General features: G+C 47.9%; 1 protein-coding gene and 1 long non-coding RNA gene across 5 annotated transcripts in view; one reads left to right on the top strand and one right to left on the bottom strand.

Moving 5' to 3' along the window:
• TADA2A (transcriptional adaptor 2A) overlaps positions 1 to 10,326 on the top strand; it is a 30,181-nt gene extending 19,855 nt beyond the window's left edge. For all 4 annotated transcript variants that reach the window (XM_081890520.1, XM_081890522.1, XM_081890521.1 and 1 more), the window contains 5 exons: positions 828 to 899; positions 2,507 to 2,639; positions 3,575 to 3,618; positions 6,431 to 6,504; positions 9,892 to 10,326. In XM_081890520.1, the coding sequence (XP_081746646.1) occupies positions 828 to 899; positions 2,507 to 2,639; positions 3,575 to 3,618; positions 6,431 to 6,504; positions 9,892 to 10,077 (509 nt within the window). In that variant the 3' untranslated portion in view covers positions 10,078 to 10,326. The remainder of the gene's footprint in view (positions 1 to 827; positions 900 to 2,506; positions 2,640 to 3,574; positions 3,619 to 6,430; positions 6,505 to 9,891) is intronic.
• LOC309358042 overlaps positions 1 to 25,702 on the bottom strand; it is a 50,323-nt gene that overhangs the window by 5,014 nt on the left and 19,607 nt on the right. The window contains exon 2 of the long non-coding RNA XR_014163301.1: positions 6,754 to 6,838. This is a non-coding gene — a long non-coding RNA (uncharacterized lncRNA). The remainder of the gene's footprint in view (positions 1 to 6,753; positions 6,839 to 25,702) is intronic.

Below are 25,702 nucleotides of genomic sequence, written 5' to 3'. Positions count from 1 at the left end.
TCCCCAAACCAAATCCCTCACTGTCCCTGGTTTACACCCCACAGATGTGCCCTTGAGCTCTGACAACACTTCTACCCAACGGAGGATAAAGAAGGATGTGTGTGTAGAAATTAGCCTAGTGTATGAAGGCATTTTTTACCCATTTTGTTTCTGTCCCTACTCACCACTGGCACATGGTCCCCAGAAGGCGACGCAGCCCTCAGGCTGAAAAACTGTTTCCCACCTCTGAAATTCATTTTTTCAAGCAGTTTTACAAGAAGCTGCTCTTCCCAACACTGGTGTTTAATCCCCGTTCGAGACAGCTATCTCGGACTTGGGTCACATTTCTGGCATCACTGATCTACCTTGCCTGGCTTTTCCGTCTCTTTTCTCAGGCCCCGGATTGGCTCACAGAGACCCGGTTTCCCCTTTGTCACTTTCATTAACATGTCTGCAGCTACTTGGCTCCTACACCAGCTTTTCGAGAGACTTGTTGCATTGAAGTACTTCAGCAGTTGTCTCAGCATGTCCGCCTCTCCCCATCCCCACAGATGCTCTCACCCAATGGAAGCATCGTAGATCTGAGTTCCTTTGTTAACGGATGTTTATCCTGTATACATGGGGGGGGGGGCGTGTTCCCCACATTTACACCAAAAAATGAATATAAATAAATGCCTTTTCAAAAGACAGCTAGAAACTTGGTAGGGCTGAAATTCTGAGGGATCCAGACTCGACTCCAGCTACCGCATTACGTACGAAGAGCCAGGGTTGTATAGTAGTGGATAGGGCACCCGGGGTGACCTTTTCCCATTCCTTTTTTTAAAAAATGTTTCTGTTATTCTACCCAGTGGAGTTTGAGCTGCGAAGGGAAATCAAACGACTTCAGGAGTACAGGACAGCGGGGATCACCAATTTCTGCAGTAAGTACATGCTGAATAAGTTAGCCATGGTTGGGCTGCTGTGGCACTTAATTCAAAACAGAACGTTATCGTAAGTAATTTCCATCCGAAATACGTTCATTTGCGTGTCAGTCTGTTGTACATTTGGGGGTTGGGCAAGCAGCAATTTGAACTGCTTTGAATCCCTTGATTTTTTAGGGAACGCCTCACAAGGCAAATGGCTGGATTCTGCAGCGGTGACCAGTTCTGAATGCGTTGGGGAATTTACCTGTTTGACTCATGAATGCAGGAGTGCCTTTCATCAGAGGGAAGACTATATCTACCTGCCTAGTCATCAGAGTCTAGCTTCCTGCTTTGGAGAAGCAGGGAGAGAGACAAACCTCTCTGCTGTGTCAGCAGACAAACTCACATATCATCATCATTTTAGTTCCTTGTTTGTTTACGTATTTATACACCATTTCATGCCAAGATGACTTCTGAGTGGTTGCTTTGGGCTTTTTGATTTTGCTCATAAGACAGGACAAGCCTAGTCTAGCTGTCTCCTGAATAAGGAGCGCGTGGTGCTGTGGGTTAAACCACAGAGCCTAGGACTTGCTGATAAGAAGGTCGGCGGTTCGAATCCCCGCAACGGGGTGAGCTCCCGTTCCTCGGTCCCTGCTCCTGCCAACCTAGCAGTTCAAAAGCACATCAAAGTACAAGTAGATAAGTAGGCACCGCTCTGGCGGGAAGGTAAACAGTGTTTCCATGAGCTGCTCTGGCCACATGACCCGGAAGCTGTACGCCGGCTCCCTCGGCCAGTAAAGTGTGATGAGCGCCGCAACCCCAGAGTTGGCCACGACGACCTAATGGTCAGGGTCCCTTTACCTTTACTAAGCCTTCAGATATTTGAGACCCCCCTAAGCAAAGCTGGTTTTCGTGACAAATTATCCCTGAGTAACTAACCCTGAGCTCAGTTCAATCTTAAATTGAAAACAGGTCAGTAATTCACTGGCAGGATGAGAGACCCTTGGCTCTTGCAGCTGGTTATGTAAATCACCCCCCCAAAAAAGCCTCTTTTATCTGGCCCTTGGGACACTCCCTAGCTCACATCCTCTCCTGGCTGCTTTGCACCTAGAGTGTTTTTGCCTGGCTGGAATGTGTCCTTGAACTCTGATAATTCTGTGTTTCCCTGGATGGAGGAGAGGGGTATGTATATGTGTGGAACGTAGCCCACTGTACAACTCCCAGCCTCCAAATACATTCATTGCCCCGCCCACATTGCCTCTGGCCCCACCCACCATTGGCATGTGGCCTCCGGAAGACTGAGTTGAAGGAGATGCGGCCCTCGGGCTGAAAAAATTCCCGCATGTAAATTATTGCTGCTAGAACTAGCAAATGCTGGGATTTCCCAGCACTACAGCTTTAGGACTCACTGGTCAATGTCAACATCTACCACACTTGACATCTAATGTACATATGGTTTGTATCCAACATCAGCCCTTCTCGGGGCAGAGCCATTGGAAATGCATGGCTCTGGCTAACTTGGGTCCAAAGCTGCTTTGCCTTCTTAGCCTTCTTCGCATGGGTCAGCTGCCTGTGGCAGTTCGCTTGTCTGGCGAGCCATATCACCAATTGTTTTCTTGGCGCAGGTGCAAGAACATATGATCGGCTCAAAAAGACCCGCGAGGAGGAGTGCCTGAAGCGCACAATGCTCTCCGAAGTCCTCCAGTATATCCAGGACAGCAGTGCCTGTCAGCAGTGGCTCAGTCGGCAAGCGGACATGTATGTCAACCAAAAATGAGGGTTTGGGGGTGGTTGTTTTTAGTGAAACCAGAGCAAAATTGGCACAGAGCAGCTGTTTCGTAAACCCAGAATAAGCAAATGGGTGTGTGGTGTGGCATAATACAAAAAAGTAAGTGGTTGAATCTGCTTTTAAGGATCATCTGTGTCAATTTTGCCATGAAATATCTGCTCAGGACCAAGATTCTCGTTAATGAAAGAAAGGTGGAGCTAAGCGACTTTAAGAACATAATCTGGTAAAACAGGAATGCATGTTTCCTACCCAGGTGGGAGCGCCTGTTCTGGGAAAACCCAGGATAAGCCTTGCCAACCAGAAACATATATACTCTGTGCCAAAATAATAATAATAAATAATACTAATTTAGCCCATTCTCTGTCTTCTGAGAATTCAGCAGGCATTGCCCACGTGCTTTCCAGTATAACTTGTTTCTTTCTTTTCATGAAATCTCCGTGCCTTCCCTACCATTTATTCCAGGCCCTTTCCTGCACTTTTGCCTGTCACAATCCTGCCGTCCAGTAACGTTGGCGCAGGCAACCAGAAAGTTCTGAGGCACACGCCCCAAGCCGAAAGCCCCAGAGATGGTAGCTCTGGAGCCATTGAAGGCTGGCATCCTCAGCCATTAGGGCCCCACTGCTACTCTTGAGCTTGCTCGTCCAGACAGACCACCATACACTTGCAGAGGGGGGTGCAGCACTAGACTTCAGGCCAGAGCTCTGCCCATTTAAGGGCTGTCCCACCAACCTCAGCGAGGGGGTGGAACCAGCACAAGATAGGCCCAGGAGTATAAAATAGCTCAGCTGAGATTGAGATGGGGGGGGGGCTTTTTTGCACGTGGAAAAAAAATGTGTGTGTTACCTATTCTCGTGCCACATGAGGCTTATTCACAATACGTTTTCCTTTAAAATTTCATTTTTAGAGATTCTGGCCTGAGTCCCACAATGCCGGTAACCTCAAATTCAGGTGAGTGCTTTCCAGGCTCCACCCACATTTCCAGCCCTTGCACCAGTTTCAGTGCTGTTAGAAATGGGGAAAACAAGCCATACCCATTAGCTGTTAATGCACTACTAATCCCACACCACCCTGTTATTAAAAGGAAGGACTAGGTTGCTGCATGCTGGGCAGCTGCAGATTCCTCCCACACAAACTCCTTGCTGACCAGGAAACAGGCATCGGAAAGCCACCAACCGCAGCAGAGCAGGGGCCTCTCGGAGGTGCTACCCCTGGGATAGGAAACCTCTGAAGGTCTATTGACTCATGGGGTCTATGGTACAACATTCCTCAGCATCTCCAGGCAGAGCTGTCGTAGGAAGAAGCCCTGCCCGAAACCCTGCCAATCAATTCAGGCAGTTCAGAATAAGTTCAGTATAAGGCTTCCAAATTTCCTACGCTCCCAAATCTTTGGCAGCCAGCGTGGTGTGGTGGTTAGAGTGCGACCTGGGAGACCAGGGTTCGAATCCCCACTTAGCCGCTTGAAGCTGACTGGGTGACCACAATCTAACCTCCTTTACTGGGTTGTTGTGAGGATAATCTGGAGAGGGCGAGAACCATCCTGAGCTCCTTGGAGGAAAGGAGGGATATAGATGCAAGAATGAATGGAATAAACGAGCCAAAACAGAATGGTGGGAGAACAAGCACACAAATACACACACACACACACACACACACCCTTCTCTTCCAGGGTCATGAGCTCAGTCCTGGCTTGACTTATTTCAGTGCTGGCATCCCATGGCAAAGAGCACTTCACGTGTGGCTGTCTGCGCATATAGGGGCTGTGAGCTGTGTCTCCAGCTCCTCAATTTGCACCTTCCTGTGAAGAGGTCCCTCTGCTGTCTTTCCCCCAAATCAGTGGTCCGTATGCAATATTTGATGGTGGAGCTGGAGCCAGGAACGTATTAAAAGACATTAGTAGTTAATGCTGCTTTGGGGGCCCTCAAGATGGAGGCGAAAGGGAGGCTGATTGAATGTGGGTACTATTTTTAAAACAACAACAACAACACACGAGATTTCTCTCTTGACAGCTCGTTTTCTAATAGGGGCTCTTAGCCATTACTCGGCTGCAGATTTCCAGCAATTACATCTCACAAGCCTGAATGGGCTTCAGTGTGAGTAACGCAGCCACATTTCAGCTCTGCAGCCTGTAACTTTTTCCACGCTGCACGCCTCAGAGGAAAGGTGGCCGAGCCTAATAGACATGTCTCTGTCACCCATAACTGCCCCACTTTGCACAGTGTGAGGGTTAGGTGTGGTTCAGGTGCATTCACAGCTGAATGTGCCAGGTTCAAATCCGCACTTAAGCAGCTGAGCAAATTGCACTTCCCTGCTTTTGCCTGCAGTCCTGAGCACATTTGCCAGGAATTGCATACCGTGAAAACCCAGCGGCACTTACTTCCTGGTAAATACACTTAAGTACCATTGAGCTCAGTGGGGCTTTTAACTGCTGAGTAAATAAACACGTTGATAGGGATTTTTTTATCCTGCTCAGTCCCAGAGGCTGGAGTAGCTTGCAATCAAAAGCTATTATGCACAGCAGGGGAGGGGAACATCTGGGCCCTCCAGATGTCGCCGGACTACAACTCCCATCATCCCTGACCGTTGGCCATGCTGGCTGATAGGAGTCGGAATCAGCAACATCCAGAGGGCCACAGGCTCCCCGTCCCTGATAAAAAGCAAAATCCATGTAGATTCAATGTTGAAGCCCATTCGGCATCTAATTCCCCATCAGTTTTGAGAGTCCTCATCCTGGTCACAGCAACCCAGACACATTATTGAAGGCCCTCAGTCACAAACATTCCAACCATCCAACCTCTCCCACACCAGTGGCTTCCTGGAAGGCTTCTCTCACTCCCTTTAATACCTGCTTTTGCCTAAACCTGACTTATACTTCCCATCCCCAGGAAGGTACAGTGCATAGGCTTGTTGCAGGAACCCAAAATAAACAGTGCAAAGTGCAAGGCACACTGAGCGTCTTACTTACTACTGGTCCACCCAGCCCAGTATTGTCTGCTCTGACTGGCAGCAGCTCTCTCCCATTCTCAGACATCTGTGTCTCGCTACTCTGCTACCTGAAACCCTTCATCACTGGAGATGCCAGGGACTGAGCCTGAGCTGTGGACCATCCCCCATAAACTTTAAAAGGTATTATTAGCCCAAACACGGAGGTCGATGCTGTGTCAAACTCATAAAAGCACACACAACTCAAAAACAGATTTGGGGGGAAACAGCAGCATATGATGTATTATCTCAAATCCTTTCCGCGCCACCTTCATCTCTTTCAGGGCAGGGATCCTACGGCCCTCTAGATGCTGTCAGATTCGAAATTCCCACCAGCCCCAGCCCACATGACAGGTGCTGTGGGGCAAAGGCAGTTTCACCCTGTTATCTATCTATCTATCTATCTATCTATCTATCTATCTATCTATCTACATCTGGAGGGCCACAGCATTCATTTTGTTCTTCCTGCATTGTTACTATAATGTCAGTGAACCTTTGTCACGTGCATCAGAAGCTAATGTGGTGGGTTGTCCCCCCCCCCCAATTTTGGTGCTCTCAAAATAGCACACTAGGACTGTAGATACTGTAGTCATCAAAGGAGTAAAAAACCAACAACCATAGTTGATGCTCTCTGCAGGCACCTGACTTTGACTATCCTGACTTCCCACACCCTCCCAACTGCTGCAACATTTTCAGGAAGAGCAAAAGTTGATTTTCAGAGCCACCAGCTCCTTGTTAACTGCGGTTGGGTGTTTATGCTGCTTTTATTATCTCCTCGCAGGTAGACGGAGTGCACCGCCGCTGAACCTCACTGGTCTCCCAGGCACAGAGAAACTTAACGAGAAAGAAAAAGAGGTAAATGGGGAACAGAGGCTGCCTGGGGAAACCGCAGCTTTAAAGGGCCATTGGCCTCTCGGGCAACAGTAAACCATAAGCCCCAGTCAAAAACAGTTACAACAACAGGTAGCTGATTGCGGGGCCTGCATAGGAGCACGGGAAGGTGCCTTATACCAAGTCAGACCATTGGTCCATTTAGCTCGATATTGTCTACACTGACTGGCAGCAGCTCTCCAGGGTTTTAGGCAAGGGTACAGTTCTGCCTACCTGGGGATGAACTTGGGACCTTCTGCAGGCAAAGCAGATACTCTTCTCATTGAGCCACAGGCCTCCCCACCACAACTTGCTCTGGCTGAAAGACGTGAAATTATTGCAATGAGAGTTTGAGGCACACGTTGCAAGGGATCGTTTGCTCTAGTATTTAAGAGCTAGCCTGGTGGCCACAGGCAGTGAGGAGATGCATGCTGGTGAGTGCACAGAATTGCGCACGGGAGGTAGCAGCCTTGCTTCTCCCCTCTGCTGCACTCAGCATGGAAGCAAAGCAGGCTGGCAGGGGAGCAAAGCCCCTGCTCTGTGCACAGCATAGGTTGTCAGCCAGCTGCTGCGAAAGGGACAGAGTGCCTGAACCCTCTGCCACCTGCTAGCAGGCTAGTAACTTCCATGGGCTTGTTTACAAGGCTGCCCTAATTACCGGCTCACTTGACTCTTTGTGATGTTGCCCATCGTTACAAAACCACAAGTGTGCTACTAGATTTGCCTGCGACTGTGGGTCAGTTATGGATAGGATTATATTGCTGGGCGACATTCTTAAGAGAATGTCATTAGCCCCACACTTACATTATTTACATAATGTATATACAGTGGTACCTCTGGTTGCGAACGGGATCTGTTCCGGAGGCCCGTTCGCAACATAAAAAGCGTGCAACCTGAAGCGCCGTATCTGCGCAGGTGCGTGGCGTGATTTGGTGCTTGTGCGTATGCATGAAGCGCAATTTAGTGCCTCTGCACATGCGGTGAAACCCGGAAGTAACCCTTTCTGGTACTTAGGGGTTGCCGTGGGACGTAACCTGAAAGAGCATAACATGAAGCAAACGTAACATGAGGTATGACTGTACAGTTTAAAACTGCAATTTCTAAGCAGTGTGCAATAGGAATATAGGAGGGATACAAAAGGGATGCAGCATAAAATCGGTTAACATTAACCGTAAAATAGAAGGGATGGACGCTTCGTCATCACCAGGCACCAGAAGTTCAACAGGGGCAGGGCCTGTCTGATCTCAGCCAGGAACGGCTCTAGCTCAGTGGCAGGGCGTCTGATTTGCACTCAGAAGGTCCCAGGTTCAGTCCCTGAGCATCTCCAGGCAGGTCAGGGAGAGAAACCCCCGCTCCTGAAACTCTGCAGTAACTCAGCATAGACAACACTGAGCTAAACAGACCAATGGTCTGACTCTGTGTTAGGCACCTTTATGTGTTCCAGCATCTGCAAAGAGGGCCTGAATACCTCCACCTCAGCTCAGCTAGTCTTATATTGAAAAAAGACGTGTGTACCCAAGTGTGGATCTATGTGTCTATGCTGCCATGTGTGTGTGTGTGTGTGTGTGTAAATAGAAACAGAGTTGAGGGTAAGTGAGCTCGTTCCAAAGAAAAGGGCCAGGATTTATTTTAAGGAGACAGCAGCAATACAGTGGTACCTCAGGTTAAGTACTTAATTCGTTCTGGAGGTCCGTACTTAACCTGAAACTGTTCTTAACCTGAAGCACCACTTTAGCTAATGGGGCCTCCTGCTGCTGCTGTACCACCGGAGCACAATTTCTGTTCTCATCCTGAAGCAAAGTTCTTAACCTGAAGCACTATTTCTGGGTTAGCGGAGTCTGTAACCTGAAGCGTATGTAACCCGTGGTACCACTGTACTTCTCCAGTCCTTCTCTGGGGCCACTTGATAACACCAGTTCTCTTTGGAGCTGCTTTCCTTTGCTCCTCCCAGGCAAATCTTAGATGTGCAGCCTTTTCCCAGAAGCTCTCCCAGCCCGACAAAACACACCACCAGTTAGCTACTAAATTGGCATTTTGGGTGCCTTCCCGTGTTACAGGTGAAGCCACCTTGTCTGCGGCACCAAGAAGGAGCTGCGTTTTCCCGAGACGTTCTGCTCTTGCCGTCTTGTTCCTGCCGGAGCATTTCCTTATTAAAAGGAAGGAGGAGCGGGGGAAATAAGCAGCTGGTGTCTCCAACGGGGTCATTATATAGCACTGGGAACTTCAGAGGCGAGCTGGATTTGGGGGAACAGCTGCTGCTGCTGCCGCCGCCTTGCTAAATTGGACGGCAGGCCTTTTGCAGAAGCCCCATTTCAGTCTCCAGGAGAGGCTGGGGGTTTGCCTCGGTAATAAACTTCCAGGATTTAAGAACTCCCGCCTGCAGAGCCTTGCTCCGCAGAACTGTTCTGGCTCTGTTATCGCTGGGCAGAGCCGAGTGCCAATTTTGTGAAAAGATATAAAAGGGAGCAGGCTTGGCCCGACTGCGGGGGATTAAGAGGCAGCTGTCCTTATTGGCATGTCCCCCATCAGGCTCCGTCAGTCATAGCTAGCCCTCTCACCCCAGGTTGGTTATATTTCCTAGTGCTGCGAAGGAGCAAGCTCTTCTCCCTCCCTGCCAATGCACACAAATGCAAGCAGAGATTTAGAAGGCTGGGTTTTGCCCACCTTCGGCGGATGATAAACACATGGCCTTTCTGGATTATCGGAGGGCATGTGTGGTCTTTGGGAGCTCTCCATTTGTAATGACTCGCTGAAAGGCACCCACCTTGGGAAGGTTCACCTAGAACGCTGCAGTAGAGGATTAGGGAGCCACAGCCCAGAGGCCAAATGCAGCCCAACTCCCCCCCCCGACACACCCCTTTGCCAGCCACACCCTCCAAGCCCAGACTCCACCCCTCGCAGGGCTCGCTTTGCAGCCCCATGGAGCGTTTGTGCCTGGCTGGAGCAGGGTGGTGGATTCTAATAACGCTCCCTGCTTATCTGGACGGAGGGTGGGCAAGAGGTGCGTAGAAACAAGCCTACTGCACAAAATACAACGTTCATTTTCATTGCTCTGTGCACTTTTGCCCTTGGCCCTGACCACTGCTGGTACGTGGCCCCTGGCAGGGTTACCCTGAAAGGAATGCAGCCCTCAAGCAGAAAAGGGTTCCCCAACTCTTGTGTTCTATCTCCCCACACTCCATTTCCTCATTCTGCAGCTGGACTCCATCTACATGTCATTTTTGGGTGGCTGCGCTCCCCCCCCCCCCCCCGATTTTGAAATATTTCCCTAACCTGGAAGGGTTACCGAGGTAGTGCAGCCTTGGGGAAGTTGATGGGCAGGGTGGGGAAATGTTTGACGGGGTGTGCGTGACCTCTGACCTTCTCTCCCAGCTCTGCCAGGTAGTTCGCTTGGTCCCCGGAGCCTACCTGGAGTACAAAGCGGCCTTAGTCAACGAGTGCCAGAAGCAAGGGGGCCTGAGGCTTGCCCAGGCACGGGCCCTCATCAAGATCGACGTGAACAAAACCAGAAAGATCTACGACTTCCTTATCCGCGAAGGATACATCTCCAAAGCCTGAAGGGGGAAGCGGGAGCCTTTGCTTTGACACAAAGACCCTCCGTTTTGCTGAACGGTAGAGAGGATGGCGAAGAGCTCTCTACGAAGGCTGGCTTCTCATCCTGTTCTAAACTGTACTATGTAATGTTTTGTTGGCATTCCGCAGCGATGAACTTTTGGGAAGAGCTGTGGGACGTGTAATCTATTATTAAAGTATAGAGTGGGCCTTCACACCTCTTGCAATGATTAAAAGAAGGATGGAAGCGGAGAAGTTGTTCTTTGTTGTTTTTTTGCCTTGGCACTCGGGAAGAGCTTAAGCACTGAACGGCGGCTCCCAAACGCATTTTGTGCTCAGCTTTTGTGTGGGAGAGCTAACCGAGGCAGAAGCTCGGCTCGCCTCTCCCCTTCCAGCTCGCAGGCTCCTGCCTTTTAAAACTTGTTTGCTTCAAGAGGCTCGGCACGTGCCGGAGGAGCTAAAAGCTGCATCACATGCCCAAATTGCACCGTTCTAAAATTACACCATTCAGAAAGGGGGAGGGAGGGAGAGGGAGGCATGTCAATTTAGGAAGACATTTGGAACATAATAAGAGTTATTTGTCATCTGTTTTGAAAGTGTCTAAATTCTGCATCAAGAATTCAGATTTATTTTGCGTGCAAAAACCATGCACGTGTAGAGTATTTGTTCAAATGTGCTCGCCTTACCTAAAGTGGCTCCAATCTGTAGGCCATATTTTGCCCAAACCTAAATGCCTGGTTCAGGATGGGCTGACAGGGGAAAGGAGACAGTAGCCAATGCTGGTCCTACCCTCAGCAGACCCTATTAAGCATAATGGGTGTGACTCACTTGTTTCCATTAATTCAAGTGGGTCTACTCTGAGTAAAACTTGGCCGCAATGTTGAGTTGTGCAGGACTGAAGAACAATAACAGGTACATAAGGTGGTAACAAGCAATTAATGAGTGGTGCTTCAGATCACAGATCCCTCCAGATGCTGTTGAACTACAACTCCCATCATCCCTGACCATAGCTGAGCTTGGGAGTTTGAATCCAAAACATCTGGAAGGACACCGTCCCTGCTGCAGGTGTACCATCACCAGAATACTGGAGCATCTCTTAGCTCTCTCTGTGTGTATAATATTTTCAATTTTCCTGGCAGTATACTTCGGCGTATCAGATGCCAAAGTCAAGCCATCAGAGTTAGCCTCCAGCACTGTACATGGGTAGCCTTAGGTGCTTCCAGAAACATCTGTCCAGCCACTGTTGGAAATGGAATGCGAGACCTTAGTCTGGTCCAATGAGGCAGTGTTTGTTTTCTTTTGACCATGAGGCCTAGAAACTTGTCCCTGCCACACAAATTTAAAATCAGGAATGTTCAGAAGTACAGGTTATGCCAAGCCCAGCCTTGCTTTACATAGCAGGACTCAAGGCAAGAAAAACAAAGAAACCAGCCCATCTATTCCACACGCCCCTGCTTTGCAGGGAACATGGAACTTTTAGTACTTCTTCACAAATTCAGTTAGTTGAACCTCTACTCAAAACAGAACCTTTATTAGTAGGAAGTAAAAAGACAACAATAATTCTTGTTAGTCACTTGTTATTCAACACACAACACACTTAAGAACATAAATACATTGTACCATTAAATGACTTCATACAAACACCTACCATTCATGAGTACACACACACACACACACACACACACACACACAGTCTTGTTCTTATACAGTACTGCTTAGGAGCAGTATAAGGAAGCTTCCTTCGAAATCAAACCACTAATCCATATAGCCCAATAGTGTCTACACTGACTGGCAGTGGCTCTCCAGGGCTCCAGGCAGGGTTCTCTGCCAGCCCTACCTGGAGATGCCAGGGATTGACCTTCTACATGCAAAGCAGGTGCTTTAACCACTGAGCTATGGCATGGCCCTTCCCCATAGTCTTCAAAGGAAACGTGTGACTAACCTGTAAGTTGAAAAAATAAAATCCACATGAAAACAACAGCATTATACCTTATCAATGCCATAGCTACTCCAAGGCATCCGTACATGATAAAAAAGATGCCACAGTGATCTAAACTTACGACGGGCTCAAAGAACTAATTCATTAGGGAAGTACCAAACCAGTCCAGCAGAGAATGGAAAGCAATGCTAGCTAGGGAAAACACAGAATCTACTGGGGGTCCCTGACAAAGGTGTTCTTAAGCTGTCATCTCCACCACTATGGCTGCAAAGCATAGGCTGCTAATAAAGTTGTCGGCTCCTTTGCAAACTGGGCTCTTATGCCATAAACAGCCATGCTGATGAGAAGGTCGTTCAGACAATGCATCTTTTCTAAATGAGAAAGCCGTACCTCGTCTTTGATTCCACCCCATTACTGTGGTACCTTTGTTCTCAAACTTAATCCGTTCCAGAAGTCCGTTCCAAAACTAAAGCGTTCCAAAACCAAGGCACGCTTTCCCATAGAAAGTAATGCAAAATGGAACAATCCGTTCCAGACTTTTAAAAACAACCCCTAAAACAGCAAGGTAACACGAATTTTACTATCTAACGGGACTATCGATCCATACAAATGAAAGCAATAAACAATGTACTACAGTCACAAAATCAACCAATCAGTAGCTGAATTGGGTTCCACACAGTCACAAAAACAAAAAAGAGTTGCAAAAACAAAAACACAAAATAAATAGCAAAACCAGACAGATCTCAGCATAACACTCAAATTGGAAGCGTAACACTCAAAACGGAGCACGTTTGGCTTCTGAAAAAAGTTTGCAAACTGAAAAAAGTTCACAAACCAGAACACTTCCAGGTTTGCAGTGTTCGGGTTCCAAGTTGTTTGAGAACCAAGGTACCAAGGTACGCAGGTCAGAGGGATGTAAGGATAACAACCGAGAGTAAGGCTAGCAGACTATTTTGAACTCTGGTGGGGTGAGGAGGAGACCGAAAAGCTTTGGGGTTTGTGGGATAGGCAGCCTCACATAACCAACATGCTTAAGTTGAATTAATGTGTGAAGGGGTTAATGCCATAGAGTAAACTGTCCTGCCAGGCTTAGCTAGGCCACTCCCATTCACCTTGGGAGGAAGGTAATCAAGGCCTTTGTTCACTTCAGTCTACCTGACAAGCTCAGCAAGTAAAGAGGTCTGAGCTGGAGAGGAGGCTGAATAGTAATGCATGTCTCCCTCATAGGACAAGCCGACATTGTCTCTGTTTTATTCCAGGCCATCTGGAAACCAGAAGTCGTCTGGAGTGTTTGGCGGTTGCTGTTTTTTGTCTGGTCCCTATAAATAATACTGCATGGTGTTTAAATGCTTCTCTGGTTATTTTTTAAAATTTCTGACTCTAGTCCAGAACCATGATGTTAGCAGAGCAAAAGAATGCTTTACAAAAAATAAAAAAATGTGACAGAAATGAAGATCGACCTCTCACACACATACACACCTCCCCAATGTGAATGGCTAACCACAATAAAGCTGGCTCACAATGAGGCTATTGCACATCGCAGAGCCAAAGACAAATGTCAAGAAAGGGCAAATTCTGCAGGCCAGATTATGTTATGCAAACATCATCACAACAGCCTCACTAGCAAGTTACTAGCCCAGAACATTTATTTATTTTTAAATGAGGCCGGCTGCCAACACATGCTTAGGTTCATTTGCGTCCAGGTGACTGGCCTGGATACTGACAAGCTGGAAGGTGTGCAGAGGAAGGCAACCAAGATGATAAAGGGTCTGGAAACCAAGCCAGGTGAGGAACGGTTGAAGGAGCTGAGTATGTTTAGCTTGGATAAAATAAGACCGGGAGGTGATATGAGAATCATCTTCAGATACTTAAAGGGATGTCACAGGGAAGATGGAGCGAGCTTGTTTGCCATTGCTCCTGAGCTAGGACCCAATACATTGGGTTCAAATGGCAAGAAAGGTAATCCCAACTAAACATTAGGAAGAACTTTTTGAACAGACTACCTTAGAAGGTGGTTGTTCTCCTCCTTTAGAGGCTTTGACAGTATGTGAATCAACCCCAGCCAAAAACAGCAAGATCTGGAAGCACCCTCAAATCATTTGGGGCTCATCAAAGGCCCCAAAAGGGACGGACACACACACACACACACACACACACACACACACACACACACAACTTTGTCCAAGTTACAGACAATCAAGCAAAAGTGAGGATGAGCCCTGACTGGATTGACCCTGGGACTTCTGCATGTGAGCCGACACTCTGCCATGGGGCTATGGCCTTCCCCACAGATTCCCCAAGCCTAGAAGGCGTCTTATAGTAGCTTTCTGCTTTTACAGTGAAATTTTAATCGTTATTAATTATTCGACTGTTCCCCCACTTTTTAAATATTTATGTACACACTGCTTAGAAACCCTAAATATTAAGCAGTACAAAAATATTTCCATCAATCAATCAATCAATCATTTATTGTATTTGACCAAAAGCCATTACAAATCCAGCAAATCCAATAAGACCTATTAAGAAAGATCCAGAAATAAGCAACCATTGACCATAAATCAAATCAATGAATCCCCTGCGCAATCTACAGTGTTCTCTTTTACATGACTAGCACAAATACTTTTAGCGGCTTTTGCAAATAAGGCTGTTTTATACGTGACAAGCGGGTTGCGGTTGCTTGAAGCTGACATGTTCACATGGTAGCCCACGGGACAAATCGAAGGGTTACTTTACTTTCCTCAATAGCAGAGCAGAAAGTGTTACTGACTCCATTTTCTGTTCTTCTAAGTTATTGCCCTTAGGGCTGAGTTATAATATTTTAGAGCGACCAGGTCACCTACCAACCCTCCTGTCCATTTCCCTTCCATTCCCGCAACTGCTCATTCCATCAAATGTTTTGGCAGAAGGAACAACATTTATGGGCAAACGTTTAAAGTGGTCTATCACTGTTGAACATTCAATTCAGGCCCATTTGAACAGCTCCCATTGACAGAATGTGCACCAGAACTCGATTAATGGACATCTAGATTCCATTGAAGGTATCATGTCTGTTCTGGTAGATTCAAGACGATTTTGAACTTAACTGAGTCACTCATCCAGCAAGGTCTTCGGCAAACTGGGCTGGTAAAATAACGAGTGCAAGCAAGCAAAAGGGAATCTGGCTCAATTAACCAGGAGGATAAGACAGACACAGACAACAGCTAATCTGGAAACTTTGGCTCTTTATCGTTCAAATTATAAGGAACTACTAAAATGAAGAAGAAAGGGTTATTCATGATTACCCAGTGGAAAGAGCTGGGAATGGCAGCTTTGGATAGAAAGGATAGACATTTCTGGAATTTGATCCTATGTTGGATGCTTACAAAAATATTTGAAAATTAATATATAAAATGGGTTGTATGCCTCTGTGCCTTTCTCAGAGTAGACTCACTGAACCGTATGGAACCAATAACAGTCATAGTCATTATTTTCAATGGATTTGCTCTTGGGTATGATTATTATCTATTCCATTGATATACTGCCCTTTATCAAAAGATCCTAGGGCAATATGTGGCATTAAAAACACATCAATGATAAAAGCATAGTAAAAAGCATACAGTAGTCTAATAATAAAATAGTCATCATGAATAACAGTACTCTACCCCACACTAGGAAGACAAGCATTGGGAGACAAAGCATTGTCATCATATCGGCCAGCAAGTATGTTTTCCTGACTGTTTCCCCTTAAGATTTCTTTTGCGGGGAGAATGAGACGAGTGATGAGGAATAAAGGTCAGCTAAAATGAGGAGCAAAGAAGCTTATTTCCCCAGTTCTAGTCCAGGTTGGCACACAATTATGAAAAATAAAACCAGGCAAATTACGTCACTTCTACCATTCTGTGGCACAGAATCATCTCGGCGTTGAGTAAGCCTACAGGAACATAATTGTGCTTACAGAAAAGGTAATGACAGGGCACAGGAGGCTTTCAGCCAACATACCGCCAAACCAAAACCTCTGGGCAGTAATTTTATTTCCTGGAAAGCAAGTGTAACAAGGGAGCAACAAACCGGAGCCCCGTATCCTGTTGTTGTCCCCCGCGATCACCGCAAGTGGCCTGCTGCCTCATTTACTGTTTGTTTAAAATCCTCTTTTGCCTTGGGGTGATGGGCAATTGCAGGAGTCCATACAGTGCCATTTGATGTTGGGCAGATTTGGCCCTTTGACTGCCAGTTGCTGATCCTACTCTTAAAAAAACACTAATTACAATTATTATTTTTTAAATCCCAAGCTTTCTACATGGAGCTCAGGGTGGTGCATGTTGTTTTTCCCCTCCCCATTTAATCCTTGCAACAGCCCCGTGGGATTGGCTAGGCCCGGGGTTCCCTCCCAAGGCTGCACCCCCCCTCCTCAGCCCCACTCTCTCTCCTCTGGGCACACCCCTCACCGGTCCTACATTGCACCTTCTTTGGGTGTTTTTTTGCTAGCTGGAGTGTCTCCTGGAACTCTGCTCATGCCTCTTGCTTGCAAGGATGAAGAGCGGTCCATGACTATGTGTGGGAACCAGCCTATTATAAAAAGTTAAAAATTGCATGGGGCCCACACCTGCTGGTGCTGATAAGGGCCAGATGCAGAATGCAACCAGTCATGCTCTGGGCTCCCCAATCTCCCACACTGCCGACAAAAACAAACAAATGAATAGCTAAAGAAGCTATCCGTATGATGCTGACATAAAGCTCCACAAATTCACTATGCAAAAGAAGGAAAGAAGACTACCCTCCCTTCTCTCTCCCACCTCTCTTGGCCCCCCAATCTCACAATGCCTAGGATACCAGTGTGTCAGACCAAATGTGGAAAAGACCTGTGGAAAAGACCCTACCAACTGAAAATGGAGACACTATATGTACCTTTGTCAACCATGAAAATCTTTCAATAAAAAAACAGTTAAAAAAGAAAAACAATGGGCAAACCCCCATTTGTGCATGCATAATTTTCAGCTCAGAAATAAGAGCAAAGTAAGTACTTTTGCACAGAGCTCTAATAACCACCAATTACACCTCTCTCAAGCCATGCAGTTCCCCAGGGGTGGGGGGTATCCCATCAAGAACTCGCACAAGAACCGCATACATGTCAGCCTGTACATGTCAGCCTGTCCTCACACACAGGGGAAGTCCCTAACTCAATGAGGGTTTGAGACCCATCCGCTAGCCTCGCCCGGTTTGGCTGGCCAGTCAAAGCTGTTCGCAGGGTACAGCCGCTGTCACATGCTGGCAGCTTCCAGGAGCCGCAGCTGAGAGCCGAGTTCAGGGTGGGGACCAAAGGGGGACCAACAACCCCAGAAGGAGCAGAAACACTTTCTCCATCAGAGGTACTAAAGGGAGCCCTGTCCGTTAGGTCCAGTCACAGACTACTCTGGGACTGTGGCGCCAATCTCGCTTTATTGGCCAAGGGGGCCAGTGTACAGCTTCCGGGTCATGTGGCCAGCATGACTAAGCCGCTTCTGGCGAACCAGACCAGCGCACGGAAGTGCTGTTTACCTTCCCGCCGGAGCGGTACCTATTTATCTACTTGCACTTCGTGCTTTCGAACTGCTAGGTTGGCAGGAGCAGGGACCGAGCAACGGGAGCTCACCCCGTTGCGGGGATTCGAACCACCAACCTTCTGATCGGCAAGCCCTAGGCTCTGTGGTTTAACCCACAGTGCCACCTGCGACCCTACCAGAGGTACTACCCCCTCCCCTAAAACCCCATACACCCCGTACATTGAATAAGCTTTAAATATATGGTAAGGACCTGCCCTTGAACTCCAGATTCTGGTATCTCTCAGGAGGTACCATCCACATGCACACTTGGAAGTTTGCTCAATTAATAATTTGTTAAGAATGCCATCACATGTTGCCATTACTTGCCTCAAGTCATCAAGACTCCCTTCCTGGAAAAATTTTGGCATCACGGTGTGATGCAGCAGTGATGATTTGTGCTCATGATGACACAATTTCAACAATGTTTGCATCGGCAAAGGTTTTCGGGCAGACATACAGCTTCATTTCCAATCCACGTGTGTCCCGTAACTTGCTACTGAAATACTGTAACTTTGCATACCACAAATATTCAGGGAGTGTGTGTGTGTGTTATAAGAATCAAACCCCTTTTTTACATCAGTGTGCCCAGCTTTTCTTGCATCACAGGGCAAGAGCGCCCCTCAAGACAGCAAAGCTATGGCAACATTGGGGAAGCATCACAAAGCAACTAATAAAGCAGAACTGTGTGCAGACGGCCCAGTAAAAATCCGCCACCGAGGCACTGCTATTGCATCAATAGCATGTTACAGATTACACCCAGTGGCGTAGCGTGGGTTGTCAGCACCCGGGGCAAGGCAAGTAATTTGTGCCCCCTAACCCGTGGATTTGCGCCCCCTAACCCTAACCTCCAGATGTTGCGCCCGGTGCGGTCGGCCCCCCCTGCACGCCCCACGCTACGCCACTGATTACACCGGCAGAAAAAGCCCCCACCTGTCTAAAGGGGCTCTGTGTGGGAGCCCCTTGTTGCAGTGTGGGTGCCTGAATGCCTGAATTGATCTTTATTACGGCCATTGGCCCGTCACACAACAGTTTCCCATACCACCATAATGTACTTGAACCTCCAAATTTAAAACCGCCAAAACTTACAAAAAAAAAAAAAAAAACAGACAAGAACCAAGCAAAACAAAAACAAAAGACCAACATCATACATTACAACAAATTTGTAGCATAAACATCGCCCTCTGCTCATAAATTGATAGAAGACATCAATGGTGATATCACCTAATTACATCCTAAAGCATAGATCATGGTTTAAAGGGATTATCCGAGCCACACAGGAGTCCGTTTCTCTTCTTTAGGGATAGGACGCTGATCAAGAATCTGGCAACCATGAGTGATCTTAGGGGGTCATCATCATTTAATAGATATCTCAATTTGGCTTCAGTCGTATCATCGGCAATTCCCTTAAGATATTGAGCAAGAAACTTGCTCCTGGCCGATAAGTGAAAAGCACAATCAAGAATTATGTGATGCAACGATTCTGGTGCCCCACAATTACAATCACATAAGAGCGATATCTGTCCATTGGAGAATCTATTTCTCAGCACGTTCGATGGGAAGGTGTTGAATCTTGCCTTTACAAAGGCATATCTATGAGCTGAGGAAGTTAAAGAATTCAAATAGTTTGGGAGCCTTAAGAGGGGTAATAAACCAAGATTTAGAGGTGAGCAGGTACCATTGCCCAAGATCATTTTCTGCTGCAAGTCCATCTCCTCTAGCTTACAGGTTACTGTTCTTTTAGCTGGAACTATATCCTGCTCTAGTAATTTGGATGGGGAGATTCCCATTGCCATTATTTTCAGCTGTAATTTTTTTACCCATGGGCTCTGGAAATCATCTCTCCACATACATTGTATCAAGTACAAGTTTGGGAGATTGTGCCATAGAGATAACCAGTGACAAAGTATGTGCTTCCACAGAGCATTTTCCAGGGATACAATATTAAGTTCCATGCGTAACGCTGTATTACTTACACAGTTGGGCAGTTTCAATATCCCTCTTAAAAACTGATTTTGAATGACCTCCAGGTGAGATAGGTTGGCAAAAGTCCCCCAAATTGAGATGGCATAAGCAATCGTCGGGATCACCTTGGCCTTGAAGACTTTCAACGCCGATGGGATATGAAGGGCCCCATCGGTGAAGAAGAATCGCAAGATCGCCAAGGAGATAGATTTGGCTCTATTTGTAACATAGGCTACATGGGCCTTCCATCTGAGGTTATGTTGTAACCAGACTCCCAAATATTGGAATCTATAGACTTGTTCGATGACTCTCCCATCAATTCTCCAATTATGGAGTTTCCGGCTCTTTGAGAAAATCAGGATCTTAGATTTTCCATAATTAATTGTAAGGGAATTTGCGTGACAGTATGATCCAAAATTTTTTAGGGCCCTCCTGAGACCTACTCTAGAAAAAGAAAGAATGACTGCGTCATCCGCATATAGTAACAAGGGGCAGCGATAAAGTGCTAGGCGGGGTGCATGAATCCTTTCTTGGGCCTCTATCAGGGGAGTCCTCATGTCACTTATGAACAAATTGAACAGGAGTGGAGCCAATATACAACCCTGTCGGACACCTCTGTTAATGGGAATTGAATTCGTGAGATCACCCTCCGGGGTGAATCTCACTCTGGCCGCTGAGTTCTCATGGAGTTTGATTATTAGCCAGAGAAGCCTTCTGTCGATGCCCCAGCGGGTGAGTTTTTCCCAGAGGATGCTCCTGGGGATACTATCGAATGCTGCCTTCAGGTCAATGAATGCCACACAGAGTTGGCCACCTTTTGGGGTGGAATATTTCCAGGCAAGATGCTGTAAAATTAGAATATGATTAATTGTTGACTGTTTTGGGCGGAATCCGGCTTGTTCGGGCCCAATTAATTTTTTCTCTTCGGCCCATTGGATTAGTCTGTTCAACAGGGAGCGGGCATACAGTTTCCCCACTATTGAGAGCAGGCTGATGTTCCTGTAGTTCCCCGGGTCATCTGGTGAGCCCTTTTTGTGGATTGGAACGATAACAGCGTCCTTCCATACTTCCGGAATCATTCCAGAGTTGTTAACTGCATCGAAGATGTTCGCCAGGACCTTGGCCCACCAGTCTGCGTGGTATTTTATAGCTTCTGCTGGGATCAGGTCTGGCCCAGGCGCTTTCCCTGTTTTAAGGTTGACGATCAGGTCATGGATGTCTTTCGGATCGGTAGGGGGCCAGAGGGGAAGCTGATCTTGAAATTCGTCTCTTGTGTTGACGATACAGTCAGTTGTGGGTGGATTTCCAGTGGATTTCAAGCCCACCAGCTTAAGAAGCTTAGACCTTTGAGTTCGCAAGCGCACTAATCGAAAGCGCCGCAATTCCCCCCCAAGGCAAAATGGTCAGGATGTCAGCCAGAACGCAACTGATACCCGAGTGCTGCTCTTCCAACCTCCCAGCAAACCGGTCTGGCAACATTCTACACACGGCGCAAACAACACGAGGCTGGCGTCATTGGTCTGGAGTCAGCGATTCACCCAAGCGCATGAGAGCATGCAGCAACCCATCAACCCCGCTCCCAAACCTTGCCGTTGGCCTCACTTTGATCTGGGGAAGGCGAGGCCAGCTCTGTGGCTGTAACGAGCGCACCTTGCGATGGGTAGCAGGTGTCGTGAACCTGTCGTGGGTGCTTGGTTGCATGTGGAACAGCCAACCAAGGAACCCCTGACTAAAATATCACCCACACTCTCAGGCTAGGGCCTAGGTGCTTTGCTTCCTGCACTCCAGCCCTTCTGCTACTATCCCAGTCGGCAAGACGGGGGTAACCATTTTGGGTTTCCTCATGAAAACCACCACAAGACACCGTAAACACTGCTTCAAATAATACAGCAAGAGGGACGTGCAACAAAATGTTGCAGTGTGAAGTGCTCCTGTTTAGGGTTCCGGCCAACCAGCCCTGTCCTTTCCCAGGATACTCCATTCCACTCCCTAGTCCCCATGGTTTTTTTTATACACAGAGAGAGAGAGAGAGGGAGAGGGAGAGGAAGAGAGAGGGGAGGGAGAGAAAGAGAGAGAGAAAGAGAAGGAGAAGGGGGGAGAGGGAGAGAGGGGGAGAGAGAGAGAGAGAGAGAGAGAGAGAGAGAGAGAGAGAGAGAGAGAGAGAGAGAGAGCACCTCAACAGCTTAAAATGTCACAGTTTAAAATGCCCTCACGCCTTTCCCGAAGCTGGGCAAGTGTTTGAGAAGGTGCCCCTTGGATCCACACCTAATGCAGGGGAAACGATCGTGCTGCCTTAAATCCAGCTCTGTCCTTGCCCTACACCGCCAGGAAGGAGGGAGAAGAGGGCTAGTTGAGGGCCACCCCAAGTTCCCAGAGTGGAAGAGACCCAGTGATGGTGTTGCTGCTTTTCCTGCTGCTGAGCTGGGGTTGCTGCTCATTGCCTCCGGTGTGCGTGGGTCAAGGCCCTGGCTAGGGGCTAAAGAAGAGGGATCGGTGGGGTGGGGAGGAGTGGCGGAGGTTTGGGGCACAGCTTGACTGTGTGGGGAAACCTGCTTGGTACGGAAGAGCAGATTCGGCATCCCAGAGTGGTTAGAGACAGAGGAATGGTGGGAGGAACCACCTGGGGAACCAAAAGGGAAGAAGGCTCAGGGGCAAGGGATTGGTAGTAAGATGACAATGAGCGGTCAGAGGGAGAAGCCTGGGAGGAAGAGATGTCGGGAGCTGGAGAAGTAACAGGGCTTAGTGAGAAGAGAGAGTCTGTAACCAAAAAAAAAAAAAAGTCCAGAAGCAGGAGGGCGGGAGGAGAGAGACCAAGAAGCAGAGATGCGTCTGGCTGGTGAAGAGCCAAGGAGGTCTCTCCCTCCTGCTGCAACAAGCTCCCCTCTCCCCTGGTCTTCCAGAACCGGAAGAGGCATGAAGAGGGCGGAGGAGATGTTAGCTTCACACAGGTACAGTCTCAGATTCCTTGGGGAAAACCCTGGAGAGAAGGGGGGAGGTCTCGACAACTGCTTCATGGGGAAAAGACCTGCCAGAGATGAGTCGCTGTGCTCATTAGGCCTGAAACTCCTGTGCAGATTCTGTTTTTGCTAAGTCCAACTTGCCCAGTGTGATTTACGGCTGGATCGCTCCTGTCACTCGGGTTCCTGTTGCAAGGGGGGCATTTTTAAGATCCCCCACCTCTAATGTCTGTCATACCCAAAACACACACACCAAGAAGGAAAGGGGCCCCCGGATCTGTAACTTTGGGCCTCTTACCTCCAACCCCTTCAGGAAGGACAGGGAGAGGGATAGTCCGGACTCCAACTGCGTGGGAGAGATGGGACAGGGAAGTGATTGGCTTGGAGTCGCTTTGTGAACTTGGATCTTCCCCACTAAACTCTAGAAATTAATAATGGTAGGATTTTGGTTATTTGGGAAGTGAAGGGAGATACACAAACGGCAGAGGAATTCCTGAGCTAGCCTATGCAAAATGACGTGGCCAAGCTAGGGCCATTACGAAACCACACATGGCCACTGAGAGCCATTGGCAATGCAAGAGAACTGTCCTTCCCCCTTGCCCTGAGGTTTTTTTGCAGATTGCTAGGGTAACTGGGAGGGACGTGGGTGGCACTGTGGGTTAAACCAAAGAGCCTAAGACTTGCCAATAAGAAGGTTGGCGGTTCAAATCCCCGTGACGGGGTGAGCTCCCATTGCTCCTGCCAAGCTAGCAGTTTGAAAGCACGTCAAAGTGCAAGTAGATAAATAGGTACCGCTTCGGCGGGAAGGTAAACGGCGTTTCCGTGCGCTGCTCTGGTTTGCCAGAAGCGGCTTAGTCATGCTGGCCACATGACCTGGAAGCTGTGTACCAGCTCCCTCGGCCAATAAAGGAAGATGAGCACCGCAGCCCCAGAGTCGGTCACGACTGGACCTAAGGTCAGGGGTCCCCTTTACCTTTACCTTTAGGGTAACTGGGTGTGAGGTGACAGGAAAAGAGAGTTTTTTAGTGGGGTGTTCTGGGAAGAAGAGGGAAGAAAAAAGACTGGGATCCATCTTGGGCAGGCTGGCTGCACTGCTGTGGGGGACAAGCTCCTTTTGGAATGACCATGCTGGGAGATACGGACTCCCTCCCTGCAGACCGAAGGTGCAAATAGGTGAATAAACCGCATTTCTTAAACCTACAACATTCTCCGCTGTGCTGCGATTCTCCCCTAGGACAGGCATGTCCAAAGTCTGTTCTGGGGGCCTAATCCGGCCTGCCGGTCGATTTAATCTGGCCCCTGTGGCAGTATATATCCTGGGGTAAAATCCTTTAAAAAGCTCAACAACTTTAGTCGGCCCTCACAAATGTTAACTTCATCAAATCTGGCCCTCTCTGAAAAAGTTTGGGCACCCCTGTCCTAGGATCTTGGTATCTTTCAGCAGGTGGCACACAACTTTTGTAACCTTGGGATAGTAATTTTTCAAGGCAACTTGAAATTTTCAAGATAACTCTTGAAGCACAAAGCCTGCTGTTTTCTTTTGTGACATGGCATTTCATAAATAAGATATTTTTAACTGACTCATTGGTATCCCACAGGCAGAGCAGAGCACTGACATCTTTGCTGTGCTGCCGCATCCGAAGGCCTCTCTCACAGTTGCCGTTGAAGCCAGTCCCTCCCACATGGAGGAGAACTTGATCCCGGCTGGCCTTCCTGCCAATCGGAAGCAGGGAAAAGTTAGTTACGTTTTCGGTAACCAGGGAGATGGCAGCGGGGAGAGGAAGCATGATGCACCCCAGAGATGCCAACCACATTCCTGCACATGTGGCGACATGGGCTCGCTGTCTGAGTAAGCGAGTGAGTCGGACACCAATTATAGCACCTCAGAAGGAAACCATTCCGCAGAGGGACGTAATGACTGTCTGGCTGGGTCACAGGCAAAAAATGCCGGGCTTTGGGAATGGGAACGCGGCAACGACGCAGCCGCTTCACAACACACTCCTATTTACAGCTTGAGGCAATTGGCGATGACATTGCAGCAGATCATTGCTCGGGTTGCAGTGGCAAAGAGGCCGGGCCACAAACCAGGAAGCCCTGGGTTCGAGTCTCGCCTCAGCTCATGACCTCACGAGGTGGCCTTGAGCAAGCAGTTGTTTTCTCACCCCAACGGCCAGCGACGCGGGCAATAACAAAGCAGGCCTACTTTGCACACTCTCAGAAATTATTTCAACGGTTCTGCATGCTTACCATGAAGGACATTCTCCAAGATGACAACAAATGCCAGGAAAAAAATATAATATAGAAATCCTTCTGCTCACTTGTACCTGGGATTTGATGTTACCGTGCAGTGTTATATGCTGTTTAAATGTCTTCAAGCTGTGTGCATTATTTCATATATTACTTGTTATAAGAAAAGTTTTAAAAAATTAAAAAAGGATCAATTCTGGTGGCATATGTGGCTCAGTGGGTACAGCATCTACACTGTCTGCTGAAGGTCCCGGATTTGATCTCCCAGCTAGGCTTGCAATGCCCCCACACTGAAACCCTCGAGAGCTGTTGCCAATCCGTGTAGACAATATTGAATCAGATGATCTGACGGTCTAACTTAGTATAAGGCAGCTTCTTGTGTTACTGTGGATTCCTTTCCAGACCGCAACGGCTGAAGAACTGGGAATTCCAGCTAGCACCAGCAGCAAACACCCACAGCCCAACACCAGCTTATCTTGCTCTGCCAACAGGCCTGGAGGTTTGAAATTCTATCCGGCCTGTAAAATTCCTGCTGGATGGCAACCTCAGAGCTCGTATTTGGAAACGCTGAGGGTGCAAGTGAGAAAGCGGTGCAAGACCTTCTCCCTTCCAGAAGAACAAAGGAAGAGCCTGTCTGCTGGATCAGGCCAAAGGCCCATCGAGTCCAGCATCCTGATCTCACAAGGGCCAACTAGATGCTTATCAAAGTCCACAAGTAAGGTTTAAGTGCAAGAGCACTTCCCCACTGGTATTCAGGGTCGTCATGGCTAGTTGTTACTGATAGTTCTGTCATAGAATCATACAACTGTAGAGTTGGAAAGGGCTCCAAGGGTCATCTAGTCCAACCCCCTGCAATGCAGGAATCTCAGCTAACATCCAGGACAGATGGCCATCCAGCCGCTGCTTAAATACTCCAAGGAAGGAGACTCCTGATGGAGACCGTTCCTCTGTCAAACAGCTCTTACCAT

Source organism: Podarcis melisellensis (genome assembly GCF_964234715.1).
Source record: "Podarcis melisellensis genome assembly, chromosome: 15".
Classification (NCBI taxonomy): domain Eukaryota; kingdom Metazoa; phylum Chordata; class Lepidosauria; order Squamata; family Lacertidae; genus Podarcis; species Podarcis melisellensis.
This window is presented reverse-complemented; position numbering and strand designations above follow the sequence as displayed.